We start from the raw sequence: 25725 nt of genomic DNA on the forward strand, positions 1-25725 counted from the left end.
GTTGAAAGCATTCAGCTTACGAGGCGTACGGGTGAAATAATCAGTCACAAAAAGGCAATCTAGGGAACAGAACCAGAAGAAAATTTTGCTGAATATGTGTGAAGGTAATGTAAGGTGAATTTCATTCCATCCAATGTGAGATATTTGAAACAACTGGCGCCTACACTTGAGCAAAAATGATGTTAACATGAAAATGAAACACATTATGAGTTACTATTAGTAAGTTATGAATATTTAAGACCTGACGAATGAAACTCAGTTCCAACATTTTGATATTTTACTTTATTATCATTCTTGTGAACTGAACAGAGGCAAGAGGAACCTATCGGTCTTCAGGCGCTAATGACAAGCTTCTCCTTGAAACTGGCAAACTGTTTGGAATGAGCCAGACCATCCAAATGTGTGATCGCAGAGTTTAACTTCTTTTTGAGCAGCTGGGGGAGACGTATGCAGGCTCACTCTGCATTATGTCAAATCCTTGGATTACATCCACCGAAGGCTCGGCATAAAAGCATCAGGACAAGTGACAGGTGTAATCTGCCATATTACCAACATGAGCTGGTCCGACACTGAGCACACCCAGCGGGTGGGTGGGCAAAAGCTGGGAGAAATTATGTGCGAGTCAGTTAATTACTAGCACATCTCTCTAAGGTAATTGTTATCATAAACACAGACATAACAAAATGGAAAAGAAAAAAGGGAGTGGGATGTGTGAGGCCGCAGTATTTCATGGGAGCTACAGTGAGGGAGTGCCATGAAGTTTCTTTGGAGGAGAGCGTTTTCATTTTGCAGCATGTATATCCCCATTAGTCTTCATGCATGTCAACCATTAATATCCTCTGTACTGCGGATACCTGTAGTGATGTCACTCACTGTTTTCTTATCTCACCTGTACAATATGTACAAAAAAACTATGAAAAAACAACATAATACTGTTTTGCAGATGCAATGAAGAGGTTAATATGCTTCTAACATAATATGCATTTGTGAAGAGCAACATGAAAACCTAACTGAGCTCTCTGTACTAATACTGTCATTTTCAACTGTGTGTCTGGCATTGCCTCTGCTATTTGCTGTGATGATGATAACAAGGAATAGAAAAGAAAACCAAGTGACCCTCTAGAGAGACAGAGCATGGAGGCGTGAATGCATAGTGGAAAGTGTTTCTTGAATGCACAATGTGTTCTAGTGTGTGTTTTAGTAAAAAGAGAAAAATGGCTCTGCTCTGCTCCGCTCCTCTCCCCCACACTATTACCAGACCTCAGAGCTTGCAGTGGCTCTCACCTATGGCAGCAACCTTGAATACTAAGGCAGAGAACAGGGAAGCAGAAACTCAGAAGAATGAAGTAATCTTGCTGTCAAGCGCTAAACCCTAATCCCATACAAAGCTCCCAGCCATTATTTCACTCTCATCCCAGGCTTCCTCTGGTCCAGTATCTGATTTATATGAGAGCCTTCTTCACATAAGGGTCGTTCTTCACCCTTTCATGGACGGGTTTACATGGATGCCTGTGACCAGGGCTCACAGATTACAGTAGTCTGATGTATTGTATGGCACTAACACTGCTGGAATTTACAATTAGCCTGTTATGTCAGTCTAATTATTTCAGAGTATTCATCTGATGCACCTGCACAAACACTTATTTTGGAGGTGCGAATATTTTCTCTACTGAAGAGAGTCTCAGTCTCAGTCTCATTAGAAAGAAACAGAGGATTACTTTCAGCTGTAACAGATCACAGCTACTGTAAAAAACAAGTAAGATTACTAACAGTTGATAAAAATAATGAGTTGACTACATGTTTACTTGTTTACTCAGAAAGATGTTTGAAGGGAAAAAGTCACTAATTTTGCACATCTGAAAATAATGAGAATGGTTGTAGATGATGATAATAACACTATCAAATTAAGGCTTTAAATTGGGATGAATTGCTCATTACATGGCATATTCTTAGGGATTTTGGAGGAAAAATAACCCAAGTTAGATGAAAGCAAACATTTTTACTGGGTATTTCAATGGATTACAGGTAGTCAGTCTGTAACAGATTATGTTTTCATGGTAATCTTCCCAACGCTGCATGTGGTTTACATGATTTCACATGTTGCAAATTTAATCTTGCGGAAATATCAGATGACTGAAATCTACATACCAATTTATGATTAGAATATTAAACTTGCATGCATATGTGTTTCCAAACCAGTCTTAGGTAATGGAAACTGATTTTTTCGTTGTGTTGTCCAGGCATGTAAAAGCTATGGAAAAGGATACTTGTTCAAAAGGTTTTGGAAATGTCATGTAATTTGTTTAGAAACACTTCACCAGTTGAACATTTCACTGTAACCCAAAAAACATTTGTTCTGATTACATGATTCCCATTTGATAGCCTTAGCTAGTCAAAGAAATACCTTGGACATTCAAATCTGCTAATCAACAATGTAAATGTAACATAGACAGTGACACATATTGGTGACGGAAATTGTGCTAAATGTCACAGAGTAGTTTAGTCAGCAAAATGTGTTGCAAACCTGTCTTTAGCTGAATATGTAAATGTACCAAAATGATTAAATATCCTTGTTTGTATGCCACCTAAATAAAGACTTTTTAATTTTTGATAAGGGAAGCAGAGTGCCTACAGGCTTTCTTACAGCATGGTGTTGAATTCAGTAATCTCTTCAAGGAGCACCTCCTCACCACTGTTTTATTCCTTTTGAGGCTTAATTTAGACATAATCCTGCTTTCTGTCAGCTCTACTGTAGATTTATTCTTTGCATACCTGCAGTCTATACACTTTTTTTATGAACAGTGTAAGTGAACACCGCTTTTCATAATTCATCATCTATGATATTAAAATCTTGAAAAACTAATGATATGAGAACCATTAATGACCACAGGAATTAAAAGGAATCTAAATTCATAAACTGCTATCGATTATCACTCACTCACTATCCTCTGCTTCACCATGCTCACAGTCACCAACAGGAACATCACACACACACCTTCCACTCCCAGACTCACAGACCTCAACACCGATGCTGTCAAACGTAAAACACTCACACAAGCACTTGACCCTGAACCCTCAACACTCATTTCCCCCTCCTCACATCCAGCCGCAGAAAAGCTCGCTTTGGCAGAGGCTTTGTTCCCTCTGCTATCACGACTCTCATACTGTCTCAGTAACATCACAGACTACTTGTGGTCAAATTCATTTGGTAAATCTCTAGTGCCAATATGTCTGTATGTGTGTCAGTGTCTTGTATTACGGTTCTTTAATGTTTACCTGCAGGCTGTGAAAACAAAATTCCTCTAGCAAGACAATAACCTACCTATCTATCTATCTATCTATCTATCTATCTATCTATCTATCTATCTATCTATCTATCTATCTTAAAATGTGGATAAACGACGATCTCCAGTTGGTGATTGTCATAAAGCAAACCATTTAAAAAAACATCAACTACATTTTCAGAAAAGCATTATATTATGTTGTTTCTTCCTTATAAGACCCTATTCTCATATACCTAACAGCACTTTGATACTTCTTACTATGATGCATTCTAAAAACTAACCTGAGAAAGATTGATGTCAGCCTAAAAGAGGGATGGTAAATCAAGTTTATGTGGGTTTATCCTCCACTACATCCCTGTCTACAACCAAGTCCAAGATTTATAAAGGTACAAATTTATGGAGCGCAATTGCAACAAGTCTGTCAGGAGGCTGCAACATCCTGAGACCTCCGAGGCTCCAGTGACCACGGCCAGCACAGTCTGTGCTATAGGTAGAGATTCATCTTTGTCCCACTTGAGCAGTGAGGTTTGTGTTTCACGGTTGCAAAGACGTCTTGGAGGATGGACACAAAAAAACACGCAAACACAAGACAAACACTACATCTCCGCCTGCCTGAGATGTAAAACGGAAGAAAATATGTTTTTCTTAGATGGTTGATCACGAAATTCTCATGGCTCTTTTGTCATGTCTTCAGACAATAAATCCAGTAAAGTAATTTAAAGAAAGAGACCAAGAAGGTTTTACTTTCACATTTCCACATTGTCCAAAGAATCTATTCACATCTTGCACGATACAAACGTGTGATAACTGTGTCTATCTTATTTTGTTCTTTAACAAAGCAAAACAAAGACAAAATCTGAATAACAAAAGGTGGCAATAACCAAAGCGTATAGCATGGCATGTTTTCTTCTGGCCACATTCAGTATTCAGTTATGTAGCCCACAACCTATAGGAGCATCTGTCAATGTGTTGCGTGCCATAGCTTAATTAGTCGCAACCTTTCCATGCGCCACGTAATTGAATAGTCTGGTTAATCACAATGCTTTTGATTAATGGTTGAGAATAAACAGTAGCTCTGCATGTGGGGGAGACTGAAGGCGACCAGAATAGGATGCAATGATGCTTCTGGGAGGATTTCAGCACCCGACAAAAGAACAGCTCCCGTGAATCAAAGCAATACACACTGAATGAATCGCCACGAAATCACTCACCTCCAAGAGCGCAGAGATAGGTGTAAACAAGCAAGAGGAGCTGCGGGGGGCTAAATCCTAAGCCCAGACGCTCCAGTTGCCACATCGTTAAAAGCAAAATATTTGTGATGGGCTACAGCCCGGGTGCAGTTTTCAGTCGCTATGCTGGTCTACATTTTTTCAGGTTTTGCCAGCGACCAGCTGTTTGTGCATGACGTAATTCAGACGACGACGGGACAGCGCCTCCTCTTTTGCTTTGATTTGACAATCTCAAGATGTCGGCTTATCTCATTGGACCTGCCGCCCTGTCAGTCCGGGGACAGTGCAGACGTAGATTGCACCACAAGGCTCGTCATTTTCGGCGTTCAAGCTACAATACAGGGCAAAGTGAGAAGTACAGAGGACGCAGCTGCCCCCCAAGGCTGCAGCCTGTCTGTCTCCCCGGGACCCGGGACGGTCTGGTCTGATGTGAACCTGTACACCCGCTGGACTCACACTCAGCTGTCTCTGGAGAATTGGGACAGCATACCTTGATGGATTTACAGCACTGTCTGCATTGCAGTGCATTTGATTTACTAAACAGCCACTTTGTGGTTAGACCAAGATGAGCAGACAGGGAATTTATATAGGTAGGCCAGTTCAAAAGCTGGCATCATTAACTTTTTATTTTTTATTTTCTTTTTTTTTTACAACCACAACCCATGAACCCATTGGACCAGTTGAAATATGGCATTTTGAACTCTTATCGAAAATTATTACATTTTTGTTTATCCATTTTAATCAAAAGTAATGATGTATGTGGAAAAACAGAGCAAGGGAACTATGTGTGCCATTTTTTTTTCTCATAAATGAATAAATAAAATAGTCTTCTCCAGTATGAAACGCCATTAGCTCATCTTCACTTACTTCCGTGGTCCAGCATGTGATGGCAGACTCATGAACAGATCATTCTTTAAAAAAAAAAAAATGTTTAAATGATTCTTTAAAGTGATTTTACTTGTTTCACAAACGTGACCAAATCGAAATTTCAATTGACATCAGCATCAGACAAGGATGCATATTCCTCTCCAGGAACTGGACACAGACACTAACTCTTAAATTCTGACTCATGAGTGTTTTCAGGCCGCCGGGTGACTTCCTTATGAGTCATAACTGTCCAAACAAATCTGTCAGGGAGTGAATGAGCTGCTGAATCACACTGGACATCATTTAATCTGATCTTCATATAGGCTACCTATTGAATTGTTTGCACTGAACGAATAAAACCAATCGCTTAACTAGAGAGTTGAGAATAATGAATAGGCTGAATTTCATATTTGGACAATTTGTGGTCTACCTGCCTTACCAAAGACTCTGATGCTAGCGGCTCTACAGGAACTCAACCTAATCACTCATTAACTCACAAGTTCTTCAACTTAAAGTTATCCAGCCCACTGGGTGACTTTCAGTTTTGCTTGACTGAACACATTTGTCAGCGATTGAATTAGTTTGCAGTTCAGTTATTGAATCAGTCTGGACTTCATTTCATTCAGGACACCTTTACTCACTGAATCACTTGCCGGAATGAATCTAATCTCTAATGAATTTATGTCTGTTAACTGTCTGAACAAGCCCCACCTGAGCAACAGTTTGCATGTCTGCTATTGAGTCATAGTAATAATGTGATACTTTATTGATCCCCAAAGGTGAAATTCAGTTTTTCAGTTGCCTCCCTCCACAGGAAGGTCAGAGGTCAGGAACAGAGGCTCTGGAGCTGGTTGGGTTTCAGTGTTTTGCTCAAGGACACTTGAGCAGGGCAGATGCTTGCCGTTATGGCACCTTGAACCCGGGCTCCCTAGTCACTATGCCACCCTGCTACCCTGGTTTCCTTTGGCATCACAGACCGGCTGGGTTGGCAAACATGAGTGTGCTGTGTGCAGTTTCCTGACGTCATGTTACAATTTTCAAAGAGTTACCTCTCACTGACATTTGGAGCTGCCAATGTGAGAAGTTGCTTTAATAGTGCAGCTTTAGATAAATAAGTAAGTCTCTATTGGATATTTCGGGTTTGGGATATAAAGACCCAAATCATGGCATTTTGCAAGGTACACAGTTTACCAACTTCATCATTTTTCATCATTATGGTTTGAGACTTGAGCTACTTGAAAGAAAGCTAAGGATGTTTAACTGGTAGCTGTTATCAGATTGCAGTCTGTTTGGCTTTTATTTATACATTTGTGATTTCCCACCTTTAGGTCCAGCCATACAAAGGGACACAGGCCCTCCACATACTTGTTAATTAGTGTTGTAGTCGAGTCCACCAAAGTCAAGTCAAGACAGAGACCAGAGTTTATCACGTCTGACTAAAGACTGAGAGTGGGGTGAGACCGAGTCTAGACTGAGGCTGGGACATTGCAAGTTCAATTCAAGACCGGTGTCGGGACAAACAGCAGTCTCAGGTACTACAACCCTGTTGTTATCATCATCCCTTTGATGAGGATGAGGTACAACACATCAGTAATACCTGAGAGGGCATCCTTTGCTGTGATTATGGGTGCCACAGTCATGCTTTGCACCTTGCTGTTGGGAGCGTTGAGCTCATACTCTGAAGTTTTCTTCAAGGTAATTAACAGGTAGCTCCCTGGTTACCACCAGAATTGGCATAGCAACCTCTCCAGTAGCCTACGGGTATCCATGCCATTACGGAATAATTAGCACAGCTGGAATGCAATTTTTCTATGCCTGGTTGAAAATACCTGTTGTGGCCTTCTTTAGCTATATAATTTATCCATATAGTACAATGATACTTGAAACTACCAGGCTGCACTGCACTTAACAAGTAAGGTATTTGGCTCTGCCACATAAACACAACATGAATTTATAAGTCTTGTGGCCCTCTAGGCTCAGTGTTAGCACTGTTGCTGCCAGCAAGAAGGACCCGGGTTCGATCCTCGGCCCTTTCTGAGTTTGCATGCTCTCCCCGTGTTCATGTGAGTTTCCTCCAGGTGCTCCGGCTTCCTCCCACAGTCCAAAGACCTGCAAGATGGGTGGTTTGAAGACTCTAAATTGCCCACAAGTATGAATGTGAGTGTCTGTGTGTGTTAGCCCTCCCTGTTAGGCCAGATCAAAGAATAACTTCGCTCTTCTGTGAAAGGGGACCTGGAAGCTACCAGCTGTGTAATAATTACTGTAATAAAGAACAATCATGTTCAGTTGTGTTTTAGCAGTTTAGGAACACTGCTAAGATTAGATCAGTTTTGACACACAGACCCAAATGCATGCTCTTGTATCATCTTGGTTTCCTCTGATTCAATGGCATATCGATCTGCATGCTGAAATTTTTGTTTTCATTTCCTTGTTTACTGGCAAAAATACATACCAGTATATGCCTTAAGACTTTTTCTGAACCACTAGGGTCCACTCCTCATCTCAGCATACATCCATCTAACAAGCAGTACTTATTTGAATACAATCTCAACTTTTAAAAGTGTTTCGCACTGCTCTAATGCCTCCCACAGTGACATTTGGTGGAAGATGATGAAGGCATAACCAGTGAACCAGAACTTGGTGGTAGAGGGAGGTGAAGGATTTGTGTGTGGGTGGCGCGCACACACACACACACACACACACACACACACACACACACACACACCATGGCCTGAGCTATTTCTGCTCTTCCCAAGATGAGGTTCTCCACAGCCTGTCTCGATGCACCAGCCACACACTCAGTACAGACAGGTCTGCATATACCATGGCCCATGCATTTTAGCCAGCTAGCTTGATGCCATTCGCCACTAATGTAAACACTCAAATGCACTGCTGTATCTACTCCTTGGCCTCAAGGATAGTGCTATGAATGTGAGAAAAGTGCAACTCGGTGCCAGAGTGCACTCTGATGGGCTGTGCCAATGTGTGAGAATACTAACTGGGTGCAACCTGTTCTATAGAATAGAAGATATGATAAAATGGAAAAGAGAGGAGGAGGGAGGTGGAGAGAAGGGATAGACAGCTGGTAAAGTTAAGCACTCTCCCTCTCTTTGGCTCAGCTTCGGTACACAGCACACTGTGTGTTGTGTGTGTGTGTGTGTCTGCCTCCAGTGTGGGATCTGTAAAGACGGCATCCTATTCCCTCCTGCTAATTCAAAGTTTGCACAAGTATAGACGTGAAAGGGAAACAGAAGGCTGGCTCAGAAGGCATAATAAACCCACCAGTGTCTCTGGACAATAGAAATTTGAAGTGTGAATATTTAGTTAATTACACAGAACACAGACAACTTCAAAAGACTGTATTTTCTTCTCATTCCTCCTCAAAACATTCTTCAGCTCATCTGTTATTCTGTTACACAAAATATTCAGCTGTACCAATATGTGCTATCTTAAAACCTATTAACTTGAAAAAAGTCTGAAGTGTGTCTCTACCACCCCACAAGAATGCAGCCGGTCAGATATTTATAGCTAAATAGCGCCCCCTTATGAAATGTTTTTTACTCAGATATTCCTGTCAGGTATCACCTTGGCAACAGTAATGGTCCAGACCAAAGACAGTTTCTGTATTAACAAGTTTCAAATTTCCAAAATTTTAATAGGTGACAATTAACAGTATCTCACGAAAAAAACAAAAACAAAACACAAACCACCTAAAGGAACAGTTTTATAGGTACAATTGCATTTACACTGGAAGAGTAACAGTTAAGGCACAAGTTAACAGCTGAAATGTCCCACGACAACAGAAGACCCTCAGATCTCGTCACCATGAATCCGATGTTGGATGATTCCATTCCCTGTGATTTTCTTCTTAATTTTCAAACTGTGTTTGCTATTCTAGTCTGGTGATACTTTTCAAAATCAACTACAAAGACTATACATGTCCACATGTGACTAGTGAACCCAAGGATTACACCAGTAAAAGCCAATGGAGCATCACATCCTGAACACTCCGAAACGCGTCTTCTTCGTTGGTGCATTTAGCGCTGCGCTGAGGCTCATTCCCAAAACCAGACGAGTATCAGCAGGATCAATAATACCATCATCCCACAGTCTGTAAAAAGAAAAAAGAAAAGTGCATCACATTATTAGATGGTACATTATACCTCATGCATTTGTGTGCTTGCTGTAGTACTTGTGCAGGGCTCTTATCAAGTACTTTAATAGTGTGGCAAGATGCTCCATTCCCCTCTGTAATCGACATCTTCTCTCATCTTCCTCCTCTTCTTGCTTTATTACGCTCTTGTCTGAAGTTTAAAATCCTTTCTACCTCTCCTCGTACCTCTCATTTCTTTCCTAGCACACTTTTATCTTCATCAACATTCTAGGTCACAGTAATACTTTGTTAAATGTATCGTCATATTTTGTTGACTGTATTGTCAGGTACTATTTGTGCATCATGTGTGTTGAAAATATCGGAAAAACAACTTTCCTACTTGGAAATTTCACATGAACGCCATCCAAAGTCGGACGATTAAGTTAGAAACTTTTAAGTTAGAAGAAGTTAGAACTTTTAGTTAGAAACTACCTGAGTTTCCGAGTTATGACGCAATAGCGACCTTTAACCTTCTCAACAAGGCAAAAAAATAAAGTTTTGTGTCAGTCAACAGTAAGACTAGCAGCCGAGTTGGAAGTCCCGGATGTCGGACCTTACCGCCAGCACATGAACGCACAATATGACTCTGACTCTTGCACGGCTTACTATTGGTTGCTTGGTAATCGAGAAATTTACACTTATTCTACTGTTGCACTCATTCTAAATTGCTCGGGATAAGAACGCCAGCTAAATGACCACAATGTTTTTGTTTTTGTAAGAAATAGGCAACAGTCTCCTATCAAGCAATGCTAATGCAAGTCAATGGGTTGTGAAACCATTACTCTCAAAACCGCATAAAATCCTTTCAAGCCCTTTATTTCTTATTCTTACCGTTGCTACACAGCCATCCAAGTCTATGAATGACTTGTAAGCAGTTCAGAGTATAATGCTTTCATACTTCATTGACTTACACAAATTTGGCAAATGCTGACAGGATACTGGTGCCAATTTCACAAAGAAAAACCCTGTTGTGTATAGTTGTTTGGTGTCCTTGATTAGTGTTCTATCAGTCAGCTTCTAAAGAGTTTGAACCTTCCCTTTTTAAACGCATTTGAAACACATTATCTGGATTTCCACCTAGTATACTATGCCTACTGCAAATGTGTTAATATCCTCTAAATTATGGCTGTTACAGAGGCATCATTTTTTCTTATTAGAGATTTAGACCTTTTAGCGGCCAATACAATGTTTTAGGACTCTCGTCAATTTAACATCTGCCATATTTTAATATTTGAATCATCTCCCAGCACTGCAAGAGCTTGTGCTTGCCATGTATTTGAAATTGTTGTGCCAAGGTGAAATTGGCAAAAAGAAGGTGCTACAGTAGGAGCCTCAAAACTTGTCCTCAATCAAACACACACAGCATTTCCATCAAGCACATGATGCTAATTTGGTTAACAAGAACTCCACCATCTGATGTGTGCTCTGCTCACATACGACATGAAAAATAGCCTGCAGGACTAAATGAAAAGCAAAGATAGCTCATATTAGCAAAAGAACAGCACATCTAATAACAAGAAATACACTTGGGGCACAGCACAGCAGCACCTCTCATGCATGAAGAGCAGCTCTTGTGGTTTTTCAGTTTATGGAGGAGCAAGGTCGCAGGATGCATCAATAAAATAATGTTAAAATAAATTGGAAAAAATGCTGGTTGCCTGTGGGAACTACAGCTCTGCCCCATATTACCACTCCCCAATGCTTTACCACAGAGAAAAGAACATTTCCCTTGGTACCAGCGTTGAACTCCTATCACATACTGACATTCAAAAACTTCCTAGTCACAGCCTTTGGACTCGTGAGCGTCACATTTGAGCGTGTAACTGCCTGAGACATGACGTGTCCTGACACAAAGCTCACCTGGCACTGGAGTAGTACGGGCTGCCTTCCTCCTCAAACCGCCGCACTATTGGCTCCTTCATGGCAGCCTCTTGCTCTGCTGTGAACTGCGAATACATTGCAAAACAAAATCATTGGTAGGTTTGCCAAACAGAACTGCATAAATGAAGCCGATTTACAGTCAGCTGCATGCAAATGCAGGGTTGGACAACAGTTGTGAGAGAGACTTGTGAATGTGCAATTACAAAGCAAAAAGCAAAAGGCCACTTCTTTTGTTGTGGAAGTGACAGTTTCCTTGGCTTGAAAATGATGAATCAATCCTGTACAGTTTGTCGGTGATTACAGAGTAAGGTAAATCGAGCTTTTTTTTTTTCTTTTCTTAAAGGCACCAACAATTACCACAAACACACACTTGATGCCTGTGACAAGAGCCAGCAGCACCTACAGTAGCATGCATGTTGGCAAAGCGGCTAGCTGATAGCTGCTCATCTACTCCAATTAATTTATTGGCAAAACAAATGAACGGAGAGACTTGCCAGCCTCATGAATTTCCAAACTGTTTTTTTTTTTGGTTTTTGCATGTTACTGCTGCCCACATTTACAAAAAACCTGCAATCACTTGGTTATAAGGGCTCATCCATGAATATAATAAGTGCAAAAAGGGACGGTTTATACTTTAAAAAAAAAACACATTTCAAATTTATTCAAAATCATCCAATTATTTATTTTTTGGTTTATTTTTCAGTCATTTTGCTGCTGTTTATTGGACCATCTCCTACCTCACCTCTTCAAGGCCCTGCCGTCAGGGTACAGATACATGAGAAACAGGTGTCACACTGCACTATTAATACACTCTTAATACACTCATAACAGCAAACCAGATGCTGTTAATATAATTATAGCCATGTGATGAATTAACAGTTTGGATGACTCATCACTGTAATGCTTGGTGATTAAACTGCTACAGTGCATATGCATGTCCTGTAGACATTATGTCAAACTCCTGCTGAACTGTGACATACATGAATGTCAACCAATTACTGTGAGAAAAACGTCTTCCATTACATCTATGCTTTTGGCAATAGATCCACAGGAGGTAGTTTAAGCCTTTGTTGCTCATGCACGGTGCCAATGGGAGAACATATTGTAATTGAATCGTTACCTCCTTTCCCTCACGTGCCCTCTGATCCTTAGTGATGGTGGCCAGGACAGTGGCAGCCTGCTCACCACCCATAACAGAGATTCGTGAATTTGGCCACATGTACAGGAATCTGGGGCTGTGAAAGGAGAAACAAGAAGCATCATTTTGCTTGAGTCAGAATAACCAATTATACCACATAATAATACCACAAAAACAGAAAGCTGTAATAATGAAGATCAAGTAAGAAAGTGATGACAAATACAGCAAAACACAATGAGCATTTAGGCAGAAAGTGCACTATTTGGGTCATAAATATGTTAAATCTCTTAAAAAATCTAAGAGGTAGGCACCAATATGGATTTTCCGAAATGATTCAATTCAAAATGACAGTTCAACAATTATCTCAGTGGTGAACTGGTGGGTCTTGGCAGGGGAACCATTTTGTTTGCTTTTGGGGTTGGGCCTTTAATAATAATTAAATCTTTAACAATGTAGTCTTCATACCTGTAGGCTCTACCGCACATGCCATAGTTTCCTGCACCGTATGAACCTCCGATGATAACAGTCATCTTAGGCACATTGGCACAGGCAACTGCAGTCACCATCTTGGCTCCATCCTTGGCAATTCCTCCTGCTTCATACTCCCTTCCCACCATGAAGCCTAAGACGGAAATGTAGGAGGAGAAGAGAGTGTGCAAATTAAAACAGTGTATTTCTGGAGTAAGGTGGGTGAGAACTACTTTGTGTGTGTCGTCATCTCACAAGAAAACCTCTGCCAGGATTAATAATAAGCAAGCAAAATAAACTAGGGAATTGCTGAGCAAGAGATTTATACTACATCATGTCATTTGATCTGAAAATGATGTAAATTAAGATCTTAGGCATATTATTACTTTGTTATCACTTTTTTTTGGTGATGATAAATGATAGTAGGCAGCCATATCTGTGTAACATAGGAAATTAGCAAAAGAAAATAAAGATACTGATATAATCCTGTAATAATATACAATATTAATAAAGGAACAAAATCCATGATGTCAATGACCCCAACTAACCTGTTATGTTTTGGAGAAAGATAAGTGGAATGTTTCGTTGACAACATAATTCGATGAAATGCGTCCCCTGAAGAAGAATTTTAAATTCAATTAATCTGTACATTCCCAGTTGACCTCCAAGGAACAATTAAATTATTAAATTAATAACAAACAAAAAAACAGAAGTGTATCATCATACCAAGAGTGGAACATGAATGTAAGCCTTAAGTGAGCTGCCATAAGTAACACCTGAGTAAAGAAGTAGGCTAATTCAAAATATATTTAAAGCACACAGGTGCACATGCCCAGCTGCTTGTTTCTCACCACTACAGGAACAGTTTGTGCCTTTGCATTTATTCTACGGCGGTCTGGATCTCTTTCAGAGATCATTCCTCCATGAGAAGTTGGGAACTTATTGATAGCTGGGCAATAATTCAATATTATCGTTTATCATCTTTCAGTGGAATCATACTGAGATGGTGATGATATTTTGATATTGTGATATACCATTCTGTTATCTAAATTGATGATAACAAACACATTTTATTAAAAAATGAAGTTTGAAACATTTTAAGGAATATTATTTTATTTTTATTTTTTTGCATTAAGCTTAACATTACCATGCAGTTCAATGAGATGAACATCAACTTGATTATTTAACGTGTGATTTTGCATACTTAACCCATATCGTGATATGTATTGAAATAAAACCCTTTATGATTATCGTGATATTGATTTCCACCATATTGCCCTGGTTGACGGTGGTGCAAAATGTTGCCTCAAGCAAATACTAACAACTTCTTCACGCTCATTGAACCATTCAGTAAACACTTGTGGCCTGTGAATGAGGGACCTGTCATCCAAGACAAGACGAGTCAGGATAGAAATGTTTCACCACAGGAGGAAGGCCATCTCTCAGAATGGCTTTGTATTTTACTGGCATTTACTTGGAATTCAAAGGGGCTGAATGGCCTTAAACCACGCCAGAAAAATGCAGCCCACAACACAAAACCACCAGAAGCCATTACATTTGCAAACAAGCACAAAGGACTGTGTACTGTGTGGAGGCATCTAATTTCAATACACTTTGTATCTCTGAATTACTCAGGTGTTTTCTTTATTTTGGCTGTTACCTCTACTGGCGTTCTTTTGGTGAATCTGCCTGCCTTGCTTTGAAAATGTTAACAAATGTCTAAAAAAAGTGACAGTTTCTGTCAAAAATAATCTGTCAGTTTGTTTTCTGATGTGTTCACAGCAACAAATTGTATCTGTTCTCTGTCTGCCCTTCACAAACGAGGAAAACTAGAAAAAAAAGCATTTAACAATTTACCAGTTAGCATGATAGAAAGCCAGGCATGTCGTAAGTGATGACAGGGTGGCTCAAAAATGCGTCTAGAAACACAGGTGGCGTATTGATTTTTGTTGGATATGCAATCTGTGCATTTGTCTGGCCCACTTCTGTGCCTGTCTGAAGCACTGTGTCAGTCCCCATCTACAGTAATTGCCCTAGTGAGATAACTAATGCTGTATCATAGTGTCATGTTGAGACCTTACTGGCAAGAGAGTTAAAGAAACCCTTGTTTTAGGTTTAATTTAATTCAAAATGTGTTCTAAAAAAAAAAATCTTAGTCTATAATCACAAATTCAGCACCTCATTTTGCCTCTGCCGGTGCCAAGTGCAGCGCTGTTCACGGCACCAGTGATCAGATTGGCTTGCAAATTGAATGAATTAGATTAAATGAAAATTACGGTTGTCACTTGTCTTTGGTTTCTAAATGTTATGTTATTACAACGCCATTCATCAGGCTATTACAGGCCATTCACAAGAAGGCCTGGACGAGTGTAAATTGAGAGCTTATTGTATGGGGAGAGGAGCTTCATGTCTTGAATGTGAATATGCCTTTATGGGTCAATGCAAGACTGGAGCCTCCTCAAGAGTGAAATATTGGTATTCAGTGATGTAAGCAGCAGATCTCTGTGGAAGACAATCTTTGAACTGCTTCAGTCTTGTTTTTAAACCCTTAAAGTCCTTGACATTTTGAGAAGCACATTACCAGTAAAACAGACATGGTTATTCCTTCACAAATTCAACATGATCTTGAGGCTTAGCTTTATACAATTTACACAGGTATTGTCTGTCTGTCTGTCTGTCTGTATGCCTTCAGAATCAGCTCGTAAGCCCATGGGACGGAAGCTGTACCATTCTCAATCTGAACTTTGTGTGAAAGTCAAAGGCGCATACAGACTTTCTGAGGTTTTCTTCAGAGTTGTTATGAACAGACATCAGAAACCCCCCACTGTCTTCACAGATCACTCCGAAGCTATGGCACACAATATTATTCTATGCGATACTCTTTCAGTTACCCTCGGGTACAAAGGAGATTTTATTGCTTACCTTTTTCGCAGACTCTGAGAACAAGACTCCGTTGTTGCCAATGATTCCAACAGGGTAACCAAATATTCTTGAAAATCCTGAAGAGGCAGAGATTCAAAGTTGAAACAGTGAGATTGGTAGAATCCGCACCAACACAATTCTCTGTGCTGTCGAGAGGTATTTATTCATGTGAAAAAAAATGTTTATTTCACATACCTGTGATGAGTGTATCCCCGTAGAAAGCCTTGAACTCGTCGAACTTACTGCCATCTACGATTCTGGCAATGACCTGCAATCAAATGTATATACAAAAGCCATATTTGATGCAAGCCAATTGATGCAATAGCAGATGAAAGGATCAGTAAAAGAAAATGGACAACACTTGTGTATCAAGTCAGTATCAGGCTCAGACGATTGCAACTGAAAACATCTAATGAAAAAAAGGCTGCTAGTAGATCTTGTGTCCAAAAAGGTCTGCCAACACTTTTGTAGACCATTGACAGTTTGACATGTTTAGCGTTAGCATAAATTCTTGCTTCCGGGGGCTAGAACAAGACTTAAAGGCCTGAGCTTTAATCCAAATGAGAACAAGTGTAGCACTGCCAAAGAAAGGAAAAAAAGACTGAACCGTTTTCAATTCTCAACTTGGTAGAGGGGGTTGACAGCTTTACATTGGTTTAAAATGGAAATCAGAACTACCCATCTTATAAATACTCATAACTTATTGTCCAGGAATTCTAGATTGGAGTGTGTCAGTGTTCAAATAACTTTTCTTGAATTAGAGCTTCGATTTCCTCTCTCCCTTTAAAGAAATACACAGAAAACTGGGTAAATACCTCTCTGACATCAAAGTTGCGTTTCAGGTTATCTCCAACTATGCCATACAGTTCATCTGCTGGGTAGAGGGGGGGTTCAACAGGTTCTGTGGTAACCTGAAAAATATAGCACAGATTCCACGTCAAGAGAATACAATCACTGATTTTTCAACTTTGGTTTACTGAAATCATACAAAAACCTTGGCTTCCTGCTAGTATGACATGACTTGATGTGCAATAAAATGTGAATGTTTATGGTGATTATCACTGGACTTGCCTCAATATTTTTCTTGTAGTTCAGGCTTCGCACTGCCTTCCTTGCCAAATGGAGGGCGTGGTTATCGTCTAAAGCATAGTGGTCTGTCACACCAGATTTTCTGTAAAATAAGCAACAGATCAATTTTAGTGGAATAACTACGGTACATAAACCATTATATATGAAACAATTACTGTATATAACATGGGAGCATGTGTTCCATCAATTAGGTGAAATAACATGGTAACGTACGATGCTTTTCCAAAGCATTATTGTTTAAAGTCATATTTGTGCACCCCTGACTTTTTGTGCATTTTGTTGTGATGCAAAATTATTTTAAAAATGCAATAATTTGCGTTTTTCTGAGATCTAGACAAAGTGAAAAGAATGCCCTTAAATTACATCACTGGATAATATTTGTACCACATTTTATATCAAATGTGCCTTCATGTGTAGGCTGTAGTCAAGGGTTTTGAACAATATTTTCCTTTCAAAATCTTTCAAATTCTGCCCATTTTGCTGACACCTCAATAAATCTCAGTGGGATTTTAGGGTGAAAGATGGAGTCACAATATTCCTCTGATCCACAACTATTTTTGTTGATGAGCATTGCAGCCCTTTCCCAAAACCAGAAACCTGGGATCAGAAACCCAGACCTGCGATGTCATAAAAAATACCACTAATTTCATACTTGCAGTGCAGGTCAGCACCACCAAGGTCCTCTGCAGATACTTCTTCCCCAGTGGCAGCTTTGACCTGCCAGAAACGAGGCACAGAGATCCTCAACCAAACGGAGACGCATTACCAGAAACAATATCATTGCAGTATGTATCTATTGCTTGTGAGCAGTATCTGCTACCTGTTCGCTATTTGCAGCTTGTATTGAATTACAGCAACAGAATGAAAATAAGGTTAGCAATATTAACCACTTTCAATTCCCAAATCCAAGGGACTGCAAGGGATATTTTTTTGTCTGTGTGTGTGTGTACATATGCAACCCAAGCCTTGCTGAAATTACACAAAGCACTTAGTACAATTATTATGTTGATATAATATAATGACAATTTGACTACCAAAGGAGGTCCTCCAAGGAAAATGGTTCCTTGCTTCCGCACAATGATGCTCTCATCTGCCATGGCTGGTACATATGCTCCTCCAGCGGTACAAGAGCCCATCACAACAGCAATCTGAAAGAGTAAAAAGAGAGAAGTCTACTCACAGAACATGTACAGCTGTTCATTCTGGGTCAAATATTAAGAATGCACATCTACTGTAAGAAGGGCAACAGATGAAAGCTCTGATATCGAATGTGAATGGTTGATCTTGTTGATAGTGTAATTCAAATGCAAAGAAATTATGAAATCCACTTATTCTAAGGACTACTGGGCTTGAAGAAAAAATTGTGGCTATGCATTAAAGCGAACCAGTCAAAAATCTCAGAAATAATAACCAATGCTTTATGGGGCCCCTTTTAAAGCAATATTCCACTTAGTTTTAACATGGGGGTTATTCTGCACTTGACCGCCATGAAAACCAGAATATAAACTAATCACCAAGATCAGATGCAGCTGGACGAGTTTGTAGCGTTTGGATTTTTACTTCCCATTCATTTGAATGAGGCTACGAAAATAGCCTGAGAACACGTTCGTGAACAGATTCAACAACAGATCCCCCTACTGTGGTTTTCAATTGACTGCTGGTCGAACGCTTTAGAACATATTTTTGCCAAACAGTATTTTTATTGATAGAAGAGAACACAGCGGAGGGTTATTTTAATCAGCGTATCTTAAGAGACAAAATTAACATGAACTCATGGCCATTCTATTTGGTGAAGCCGTATGATTATATTCTGATGTGTGTCACCCTTGGGTCTACAGGAGAGACGCAAGTTCAAGGAAGATCTGACTTTTCTGTACCACCATCCACATCTATCATCTCTCACACAAACAGCCCCTCACACTCAGGCCTTTTTTTTTTCTTTTAACCACAGAAGGGAAAAGATATCTCACGACAACCATCTTATTCTGTGAGAAAGGGTCAGACTATTCACAGACTAGTCTAAGATGGATTTTAGTTGCCTGTTGCAGACAGAAGAAAAGATGAAAAGATGACATAATAATCTATAGCGGTGGAGTTATTTTAACTTAAAGTTTTACGCTGTCTGCTCCCCCTCATATAAAGTCATTTTAAGAAAACTCTTACCGCTTTCAAGAATAGGTCCAATAATCAATGTTGATCATTTTACATACAACAAAGATAGCACCCAACAGTAATCCATAGTAAAAGAGGCTGACCAAAAGTAGAGCAAATTATGAAACCAAGGTCTTGAGGCACTAAGTCCTGGAGTCCTCAAGGTACGAGTGGCATACCATCAACATGTGAAAAACAATGGTATTGACCAAACCCAAGCATTACCTGTGATATTCCCTCCGAAGACAGTCTTGCCTGGTTGAAGAAGATCCGTCCAAAGTGATCTCTGTCTGGAAAAACATCTGCTTGTCTGGGTAGATTGGCTCCTCCCGAATCCACTGAAGGAGTCAAGAACATCAGGACATGTTGAGGTCTCACTGATTATTGTTAATGTCTGGCTGTATTACAGGTATTTCGTATGTCCTTATGTGCTGAGGTGCAGCCTGAGACCCTCAGCCAGGGCCTTTTGGCATGTTCCAAGTCTATATCAGTAAAAAAAAAAAAAAAAAAAAAAAAAAAAAAAGGATCAGGCCATTTCCCACAGGGCCCTTTGACTTTGGAACAACTGCAGAGGAGATCTGGCTAGCCAAGTCAGTGAATTCTAATAAATCACTATTAAAACACAACTTCTTCTTTTAGTGAACTGGTTTTACAGAGCTGCTGTTTTTTAGCATACCTTTCATTTTTATAAATTTAACTTCGGTGAGGCTGTATAGAGGAGCTGGGGCGGCAGTGGGAGGTTAGGCAAAAAGGAATACTGATTTGATGAAACTGCAATTTAAAAACTCAGCCATGTTAACTGTTGGAGGAAAAAATATTTTTTCTTTTGTTCTTTTATAGGTTCATTTTGCTTGTTCGTCCAATCCCTAAAAGAAAAAAATATAAGCAACTTACCTAAGTATATGCATGGCATGTAGTTTTGCTGGGCGATTTCTTGTGCACGAAGGTGCTTCTTCACTGTAACTGGATAGTATGTTCCCCCTTTGACGGTGGCATCATTCGCAACGATGACACACTCTACCCTACAAGGAATGAAAGACAATCAACAAGATATTTATTTCGGGGCCTGAGTGCATTTGAAGCAGTCATGTGAAAATGTGCTTAGAAATTAAGCAAAAAAGCCAAGTTAGAAAACAACAAGGAGATGAAATTAACGTCCTATGTAATTGTCAAGATTTATTTCACTGTCTGCTGATATCAAGCCGCTGGATATTACATCTGTGCGTATCTCCACCAACACGTCTAATGCTAATATGCCAGATGTGGCTAAGAAACAAGCCTTCTGCCTTACCTCCCTGTATATGGTGAGGGAATGATAAGAGAATTTAGTCGCGGGCAAAATATGAAGTTAAATTATGGTTATGCATGTGAGCAAACCATACCAGTAATGGCTTAAGATGTTTTAACCATTACAATCAAAGTCAGTAACCCTGTGAGAATTACTTTTACCACTTTCAAAGACGTGTAGTATCGCTAACACCCTGGTAAACTCATGTCAAAAGTGTCCATAAAACTTACCCTGAAACCCGCCCAATTCCAGTAATTATACCACCTGCTGGGACTTCCTCTTTTCCGTACAACTGATATGCTGCAAACTGGGAGAGTTCCAAAAAAGGGGTCCTGAAGGAAATCAGATAAAGAACAACAAATGTATAATAGATAATTGTAAAAAGGAGAGGGAAAAAAACAACAGAATTGCCTTGTAATGTAAAAGCACACTTTTGGCCTTGACATGTTCAAAGTTTTGAACTTGAAAAGGTGATGGCTTCTTTCAGGATGTCTAACTTGTAAGAGGATAGCAATGGCATTCTTCCATCCCTGTATCCAGTGTTAAACGATGATGACATTAGGACAGTTTGCACCATGGTTTCAGTAACGACATCGAACCAGAGGGCCACCATCTTTATGCATCTGGTCTGCTGAATTTGATTGATTTGTAATTTCTGAATCGGCCAAAACCAAGGGTGGAGGTGGATGTCATTACCCTGGATCCAGAAGTCTGTCTATGCGCTCTCTCGGCAGGAGCTTCCCGCGAGAAGTATGAAGTTTCCTGGCCTTTTCTCCTCCACCTGTATCAATCCAAATAAATAAAATGTTAACAGGCCATTTCTAGAAAATCTTAGCACATTGACTGTGGGTGCGAGATTAATGCAAGGTCATGTGAATAAAAGGTAGAGCCCTCACACCAGATCTCCATATCAATCTTCTTTCATTTTAAACTTTGACCTGACCAAGTCCACCATGGATCGAAACGTTGTCTAAAGCCTAATGAAATAAAAGGAGATTGATATGGAGATCTGGTGTGCGGGCTCTACCTTCATCAATCAAGTGTGTTGCTCAAGGGAACTTTGACAGCACTTTCATCACCCAGATTGTCCCAATTAGTCCACTGATTTGAACTGGTGACCTTCAAGACACAAGCTGACTTCTCCATTAGGCTGTCACCGTATGGGAAACAATGTCACTATTTAACACAGTGCAAACCCTGTTGAATTTCACTTCAAAGAGCTTGTAAACATGGCGTGTAGTGTGTGATCCATCATGTGCTAACACTTACCCAATTTAATCTTCTCTGTTCGGCTCTTCAATTCATCAACAAGAACTTGCATCCGCTCATAATTTTCCTGAAAAAAAAAAAAAAAAGTAGAGCTACAATGACTATAATTTCTATTGATGACATTTTTTGGCAGACACAGCCCCACATTAAGATACTGAAGACAGATTTAAGGTTGGCTGCCAAAAGGTTCTGCTCCTTGATGCAGACCTAAGTAGGTTGGCAGGCCAGCCTCAAGGTGATGCATAGCAAAAGCCTATGCATAAAACGAAGCCATGAAGCCTCCAGTCAAGAACCCTGTGCATTGTGGAGATATAGCAGTGGGAGTAACAGTGTTTCCCCACACACTGACCAATTTATGGTCACGTGCCATAGAGTTATTAAGCTAATTCTAAGGCTAGCTCCTGTGTCAGACATAAGGTATTACTTTGTGCTGCTAGTTTATTTGATTCCAAACAAAACCTTTTTCAGGGGAAATTAATTCTCCTCCTTCAAAACTAGCTAATACTAATGCAAAATTGGGGGTGTCAGGAGCATGTCTGACCATCTGCTGATGGGACGCACAAGGGCAACACCTTTTGTTGAGACGCTCCCGTTTACAAAGAGTAGGCTACTTTCCCAATCATTGCCTGAGTGTGTCATCACATAAAGCCAGTAGCGCTCTAATCTTCTACTGAGATGAATTTTCTTTCAACATCAGAAAATAGGCTATTCTGATTATTCGGCTTATGAAGTTGTAATGGGTTGGGTTAGTTCCATTTCACATAGAGAAGTTAATAACCTCCTCAATTCTGTCCCATCTAACTTCATTTTGGAAGAGGAAATGAAAAAACTTCACAACCTAGCTGCAATCATATAAAGCAAATAGGGATATTAGAAATGAAACTGATTTCATGTGTGATCTTATGATTTGACAGATACGCTTTAATTTGTGGATTTTTAAACAAGTCTCTCCCCAAGCTGGAAAAATAATCACAACTCTATGATGCCATCAAGTGGCACTTTTTGGTGTTGCACCACTTTCAATGAAGAGGTTATGAATCACTGCATGTGGACACTGGGTACTGAGGGTGTTTTTCTGGAGATATGGGTACACTTTATTTTCTAACTACCTGTATTCAATTATCACTGTTATTAACTACAGTTCTCCACAACTAAAATCCCAAACATTTTATTTTAAATGTTTCATAGTTTGACTTAATTTCATTTTCTCTTGACATGGCCTGAAAGATTTTTTTTTTTTTTCTGAATTCTAGGTTTGTGTTAATTTAAGTTAATTTGTCTCTGTGATTAATATAAAGTATCCATTTGGTCACTGTTCACAGATTAAGACTGAATTAATGAACGACATCAGATACATGACAATGGGTGCTGTTTATGGTGGCTTTCCCCCTTTTTGCATGTAAACTTTTCTAATTTGTCTGGTTTCACCTAAGGCAGCGGTTCTGAATCCTGGTCCTCGAGAGCCCTGCAGGTTTTCATTCCAGCCATCTAGACAGGGACTATTTTACACCTGGGATGCCAGGTGAATGCAATTAACTATCTAGTATGTTAGAAAACCAGCAGTATTCAGGGTCTCGAGGACCAGGACTGTGATCCACTGCCCTGCTGCTGTTCCCTCTAGCCATCTAATCAGGGACTGTTTTACGCCTGGGGTGCAAAGTGAATGCAATCAACTACCTGGTAGGATAGTAACGTTAAACCTGCGACACTCGCAGACCAGGGTGGACAATCACTGACCTCGGGCATTTCGTGTGCTTGCTAGCCAGGTCCCCCCTTCTTACAATAACAAATGTGAAAAGCAAAGACTGTGTACTAGGTAATGTCACCTGGTAAAACCTACTAGTTGGGCTCACAGTGAACAAATTAGGCTGTATGAGGGAGATGCTACAGTAAGACCTTGGCTGAAGAGCACGAAACGCTCAAGGTTTTGACCTCCCATTGAAAGTCCTCTGGCATGTGTTAGCTTGTGCGTGGTTCAGAGACTAAACAAGTCATAACCGATGTGCTTATCAACGTTAGCTAACGTTAACCTTAACGTAACTTACAGTTGTTTGGCAGGTAAGATGTGAGCCAACGCTAACGTTAGCTGTGAGCAGAAATGTGCATTTTGGCTAGCCAACGGTAGCTACAAACTAACCTACCTGATATTCAGGAGATTGCGTGTCGGGCTGAGAACCGAGTCTAGCTACTTTGTCGGCATAGTAAGGCCTTGTGTTAGCCAAGGGTAGACTTCTGCAACGAAGCAGCCACGGTCGGACAGTCCGTAGAAGCATCTTGCTGCTCACATCCAGATAACCAAACGTCAAACTATTAACGTGGCTAGCTAGCAAGCTAACCCAGCAAAACTCTTCTTCTGTGGTTAATGGGAGAAGCAACATTCCATACCGCCATCTACTGTCTGCAGAAACTATTCAGATAGGCCTCCAGCCAGCCAGCCTGCCAGCCGTCTATCTATCTATCTATCTATCTATCTATCTATCTATCTGTCGAAACCAGTGTACAAATAGGAAATAACATTAACATCATGCCAGAGGTTTGTTATCTTTTGTAAAGACCTTACACACACATTTGAAGGGTTTCAATATTTTTGTACTAATCGAGATAGATTTTACATATTGACTGAGTTCATTGATCAGAACAAGGACATCAGATTTGTTTTTTCTTGTGAATTTTCATTTGTTAATATGAGGTTTTGCCAACAGTACAATTACATTTACTAAGCAAAGCCACTATTCTTGTTCATTGCCCTGCTCAACAAATTTAAATATCACATTCTCCCTCAGGACTGAACAGACATTTCTCAATAGATCCTATGTTTCTCATAATCTGTCCCATTAAAATTGTAAAGTTCTTATTAATAATCTCTTAATAATTGCAGGGTAGAGTTTATTAATAATTTAATGCATAGTCATTATTCACCTCCACACCGCCACCATGTGGATTCTAAGAGCATTACACCGCTGAAATCAGTGTGATCAGTGAGAGAGTTAATACGTTGACACCTCATTTAGATTTCTACTCTCACAGTTTTTCTGTTTGACCTCAAGCAGAAATTTTTCTTATCCTGCACCAGTATTTTGTTATTTATTTTGACAGATTTACTGAAGCCATTATCAAGGTATATTTTGATGAGTTTTTAGACTGATTTAGACTGATTTTGGACTGACATTACACAAATAAGGTGTGTAATGTTGTCAAATGACTCAATGTGTGGAAGGAAATTCTCATTACTGCCACATGCAATAGTAACACTGAAATGTGGTCTTTAAAATGCAGAGAAAAGGCCTCATCTCATTTAAAAATGGGAACTAAAGTTGGTTTTAAGTGGGAATTGGAGTTAGCCTAAAAGCTTCAAAAAAATATCCCTTCTGACCCAAGTGCTTTATTCCGAGGTAGAGTACATTTGGCAGAGTATGGACTGAAGAGCATTCAAAACAAGAGCTTTTTGTTCATTTAGTTTTAAGAGGCCTTTCTCCTCCAACACTCCCACCTATATTCTATCAGTATGCATGGAAATGTCCATGACCTCCACTCGAATAGCTGCCCCTGTTTTCTTAGGAAATATACGATCCTCCACTCTCTGGGTGAACTTAAACCCTCTCACCCTTCCAGCTCTCTCTACTTTACTGTGACCCTTAAACCCTTCTCACTGCTGCAGTGATGAAGTGACAGAAGAGATGTAGAGGCACAAAGAGCCACGGTACAAAAAAAAAAAGGCTATATATTGTGGTGACTGAGCATGGAGTGAAGGTAAAGTGCTTGAACAAAGCACATGGGCTTTGGATGAAAAAGAAAGAAAGACAAGAATCTCTGGAATATCATGGACTTTTGAGAGGTGTATTTCAGATGGGGGAAGTTAGGGAATTAGCTCATTTCTCTGGGGAAATCAGAGAATACCTGGGAATTTTACAAATGGGTCACTTATTTTCCAACTTGTTTCACACATTTGATGCCTTAAATGGTAGGAAGGGAAGGGATACAATATT

The 25725-nt window shown here is 39.9% G+C and overlaps 1 protein-coding gene across 1 annotated transcript; it reads right to left on the reverse strand.

The window, feature by feature from the left end:
- Window positions 1–8725: 8725 nt before the first annotated feature.
- mccc2 (methylcrotonyl-CoA carboxylase subunit 2) lies at window positions 8726–24084 on the reverse strand. Its single transcript, XM_071920907.2, has 17 exons — window positions 23881–24084; window positions 21740–21806; window positions 21167–21251; window positions 20701–20802; window positions 20077–20204; window positions 19408–19520; window positions 18066–18179; window positions 17684–17748; window positions 17014–17113; window positions 16758–16853; window positions 16138–16210; window positions 15943–16019; window positions 13569–13635; window positions 13018–13174; window positions 12535–12649; window positions 11394–11479; window positions 8726–9491 (listed from the first exon to the last, which is right to left on the reverse strand). Exons 1-17 carry the CDS (start codon window positions 24010–24012, stop codon window positions 9374–9376), a joined length of 1695 nt encoding a protein of 564 aa, XP_071777008.1. The 5' UTR covers window positions 24013–24084; the 3' UTR covers window positions 8726–9373.
- Window positions 24085–25725: the final 1641 nt, after the last annotated feature.

Source organism: Centroberyx gerrardi, chromosome 8 (assembly GCF_048128805.1).
Source record: "Centroberyx gerrardi isolate f3 chromosome 8, fCenGer3.hap1.cur.20231027, whole genome shotgun sequence".
Taxonomy (NCBI): domain Eukaryota; kingdom Metazoa; phylum Chordata; class Actinopteri; order Beryciformes; family Berycidae; genus Centroberyx; species Centroberyx gerrardi.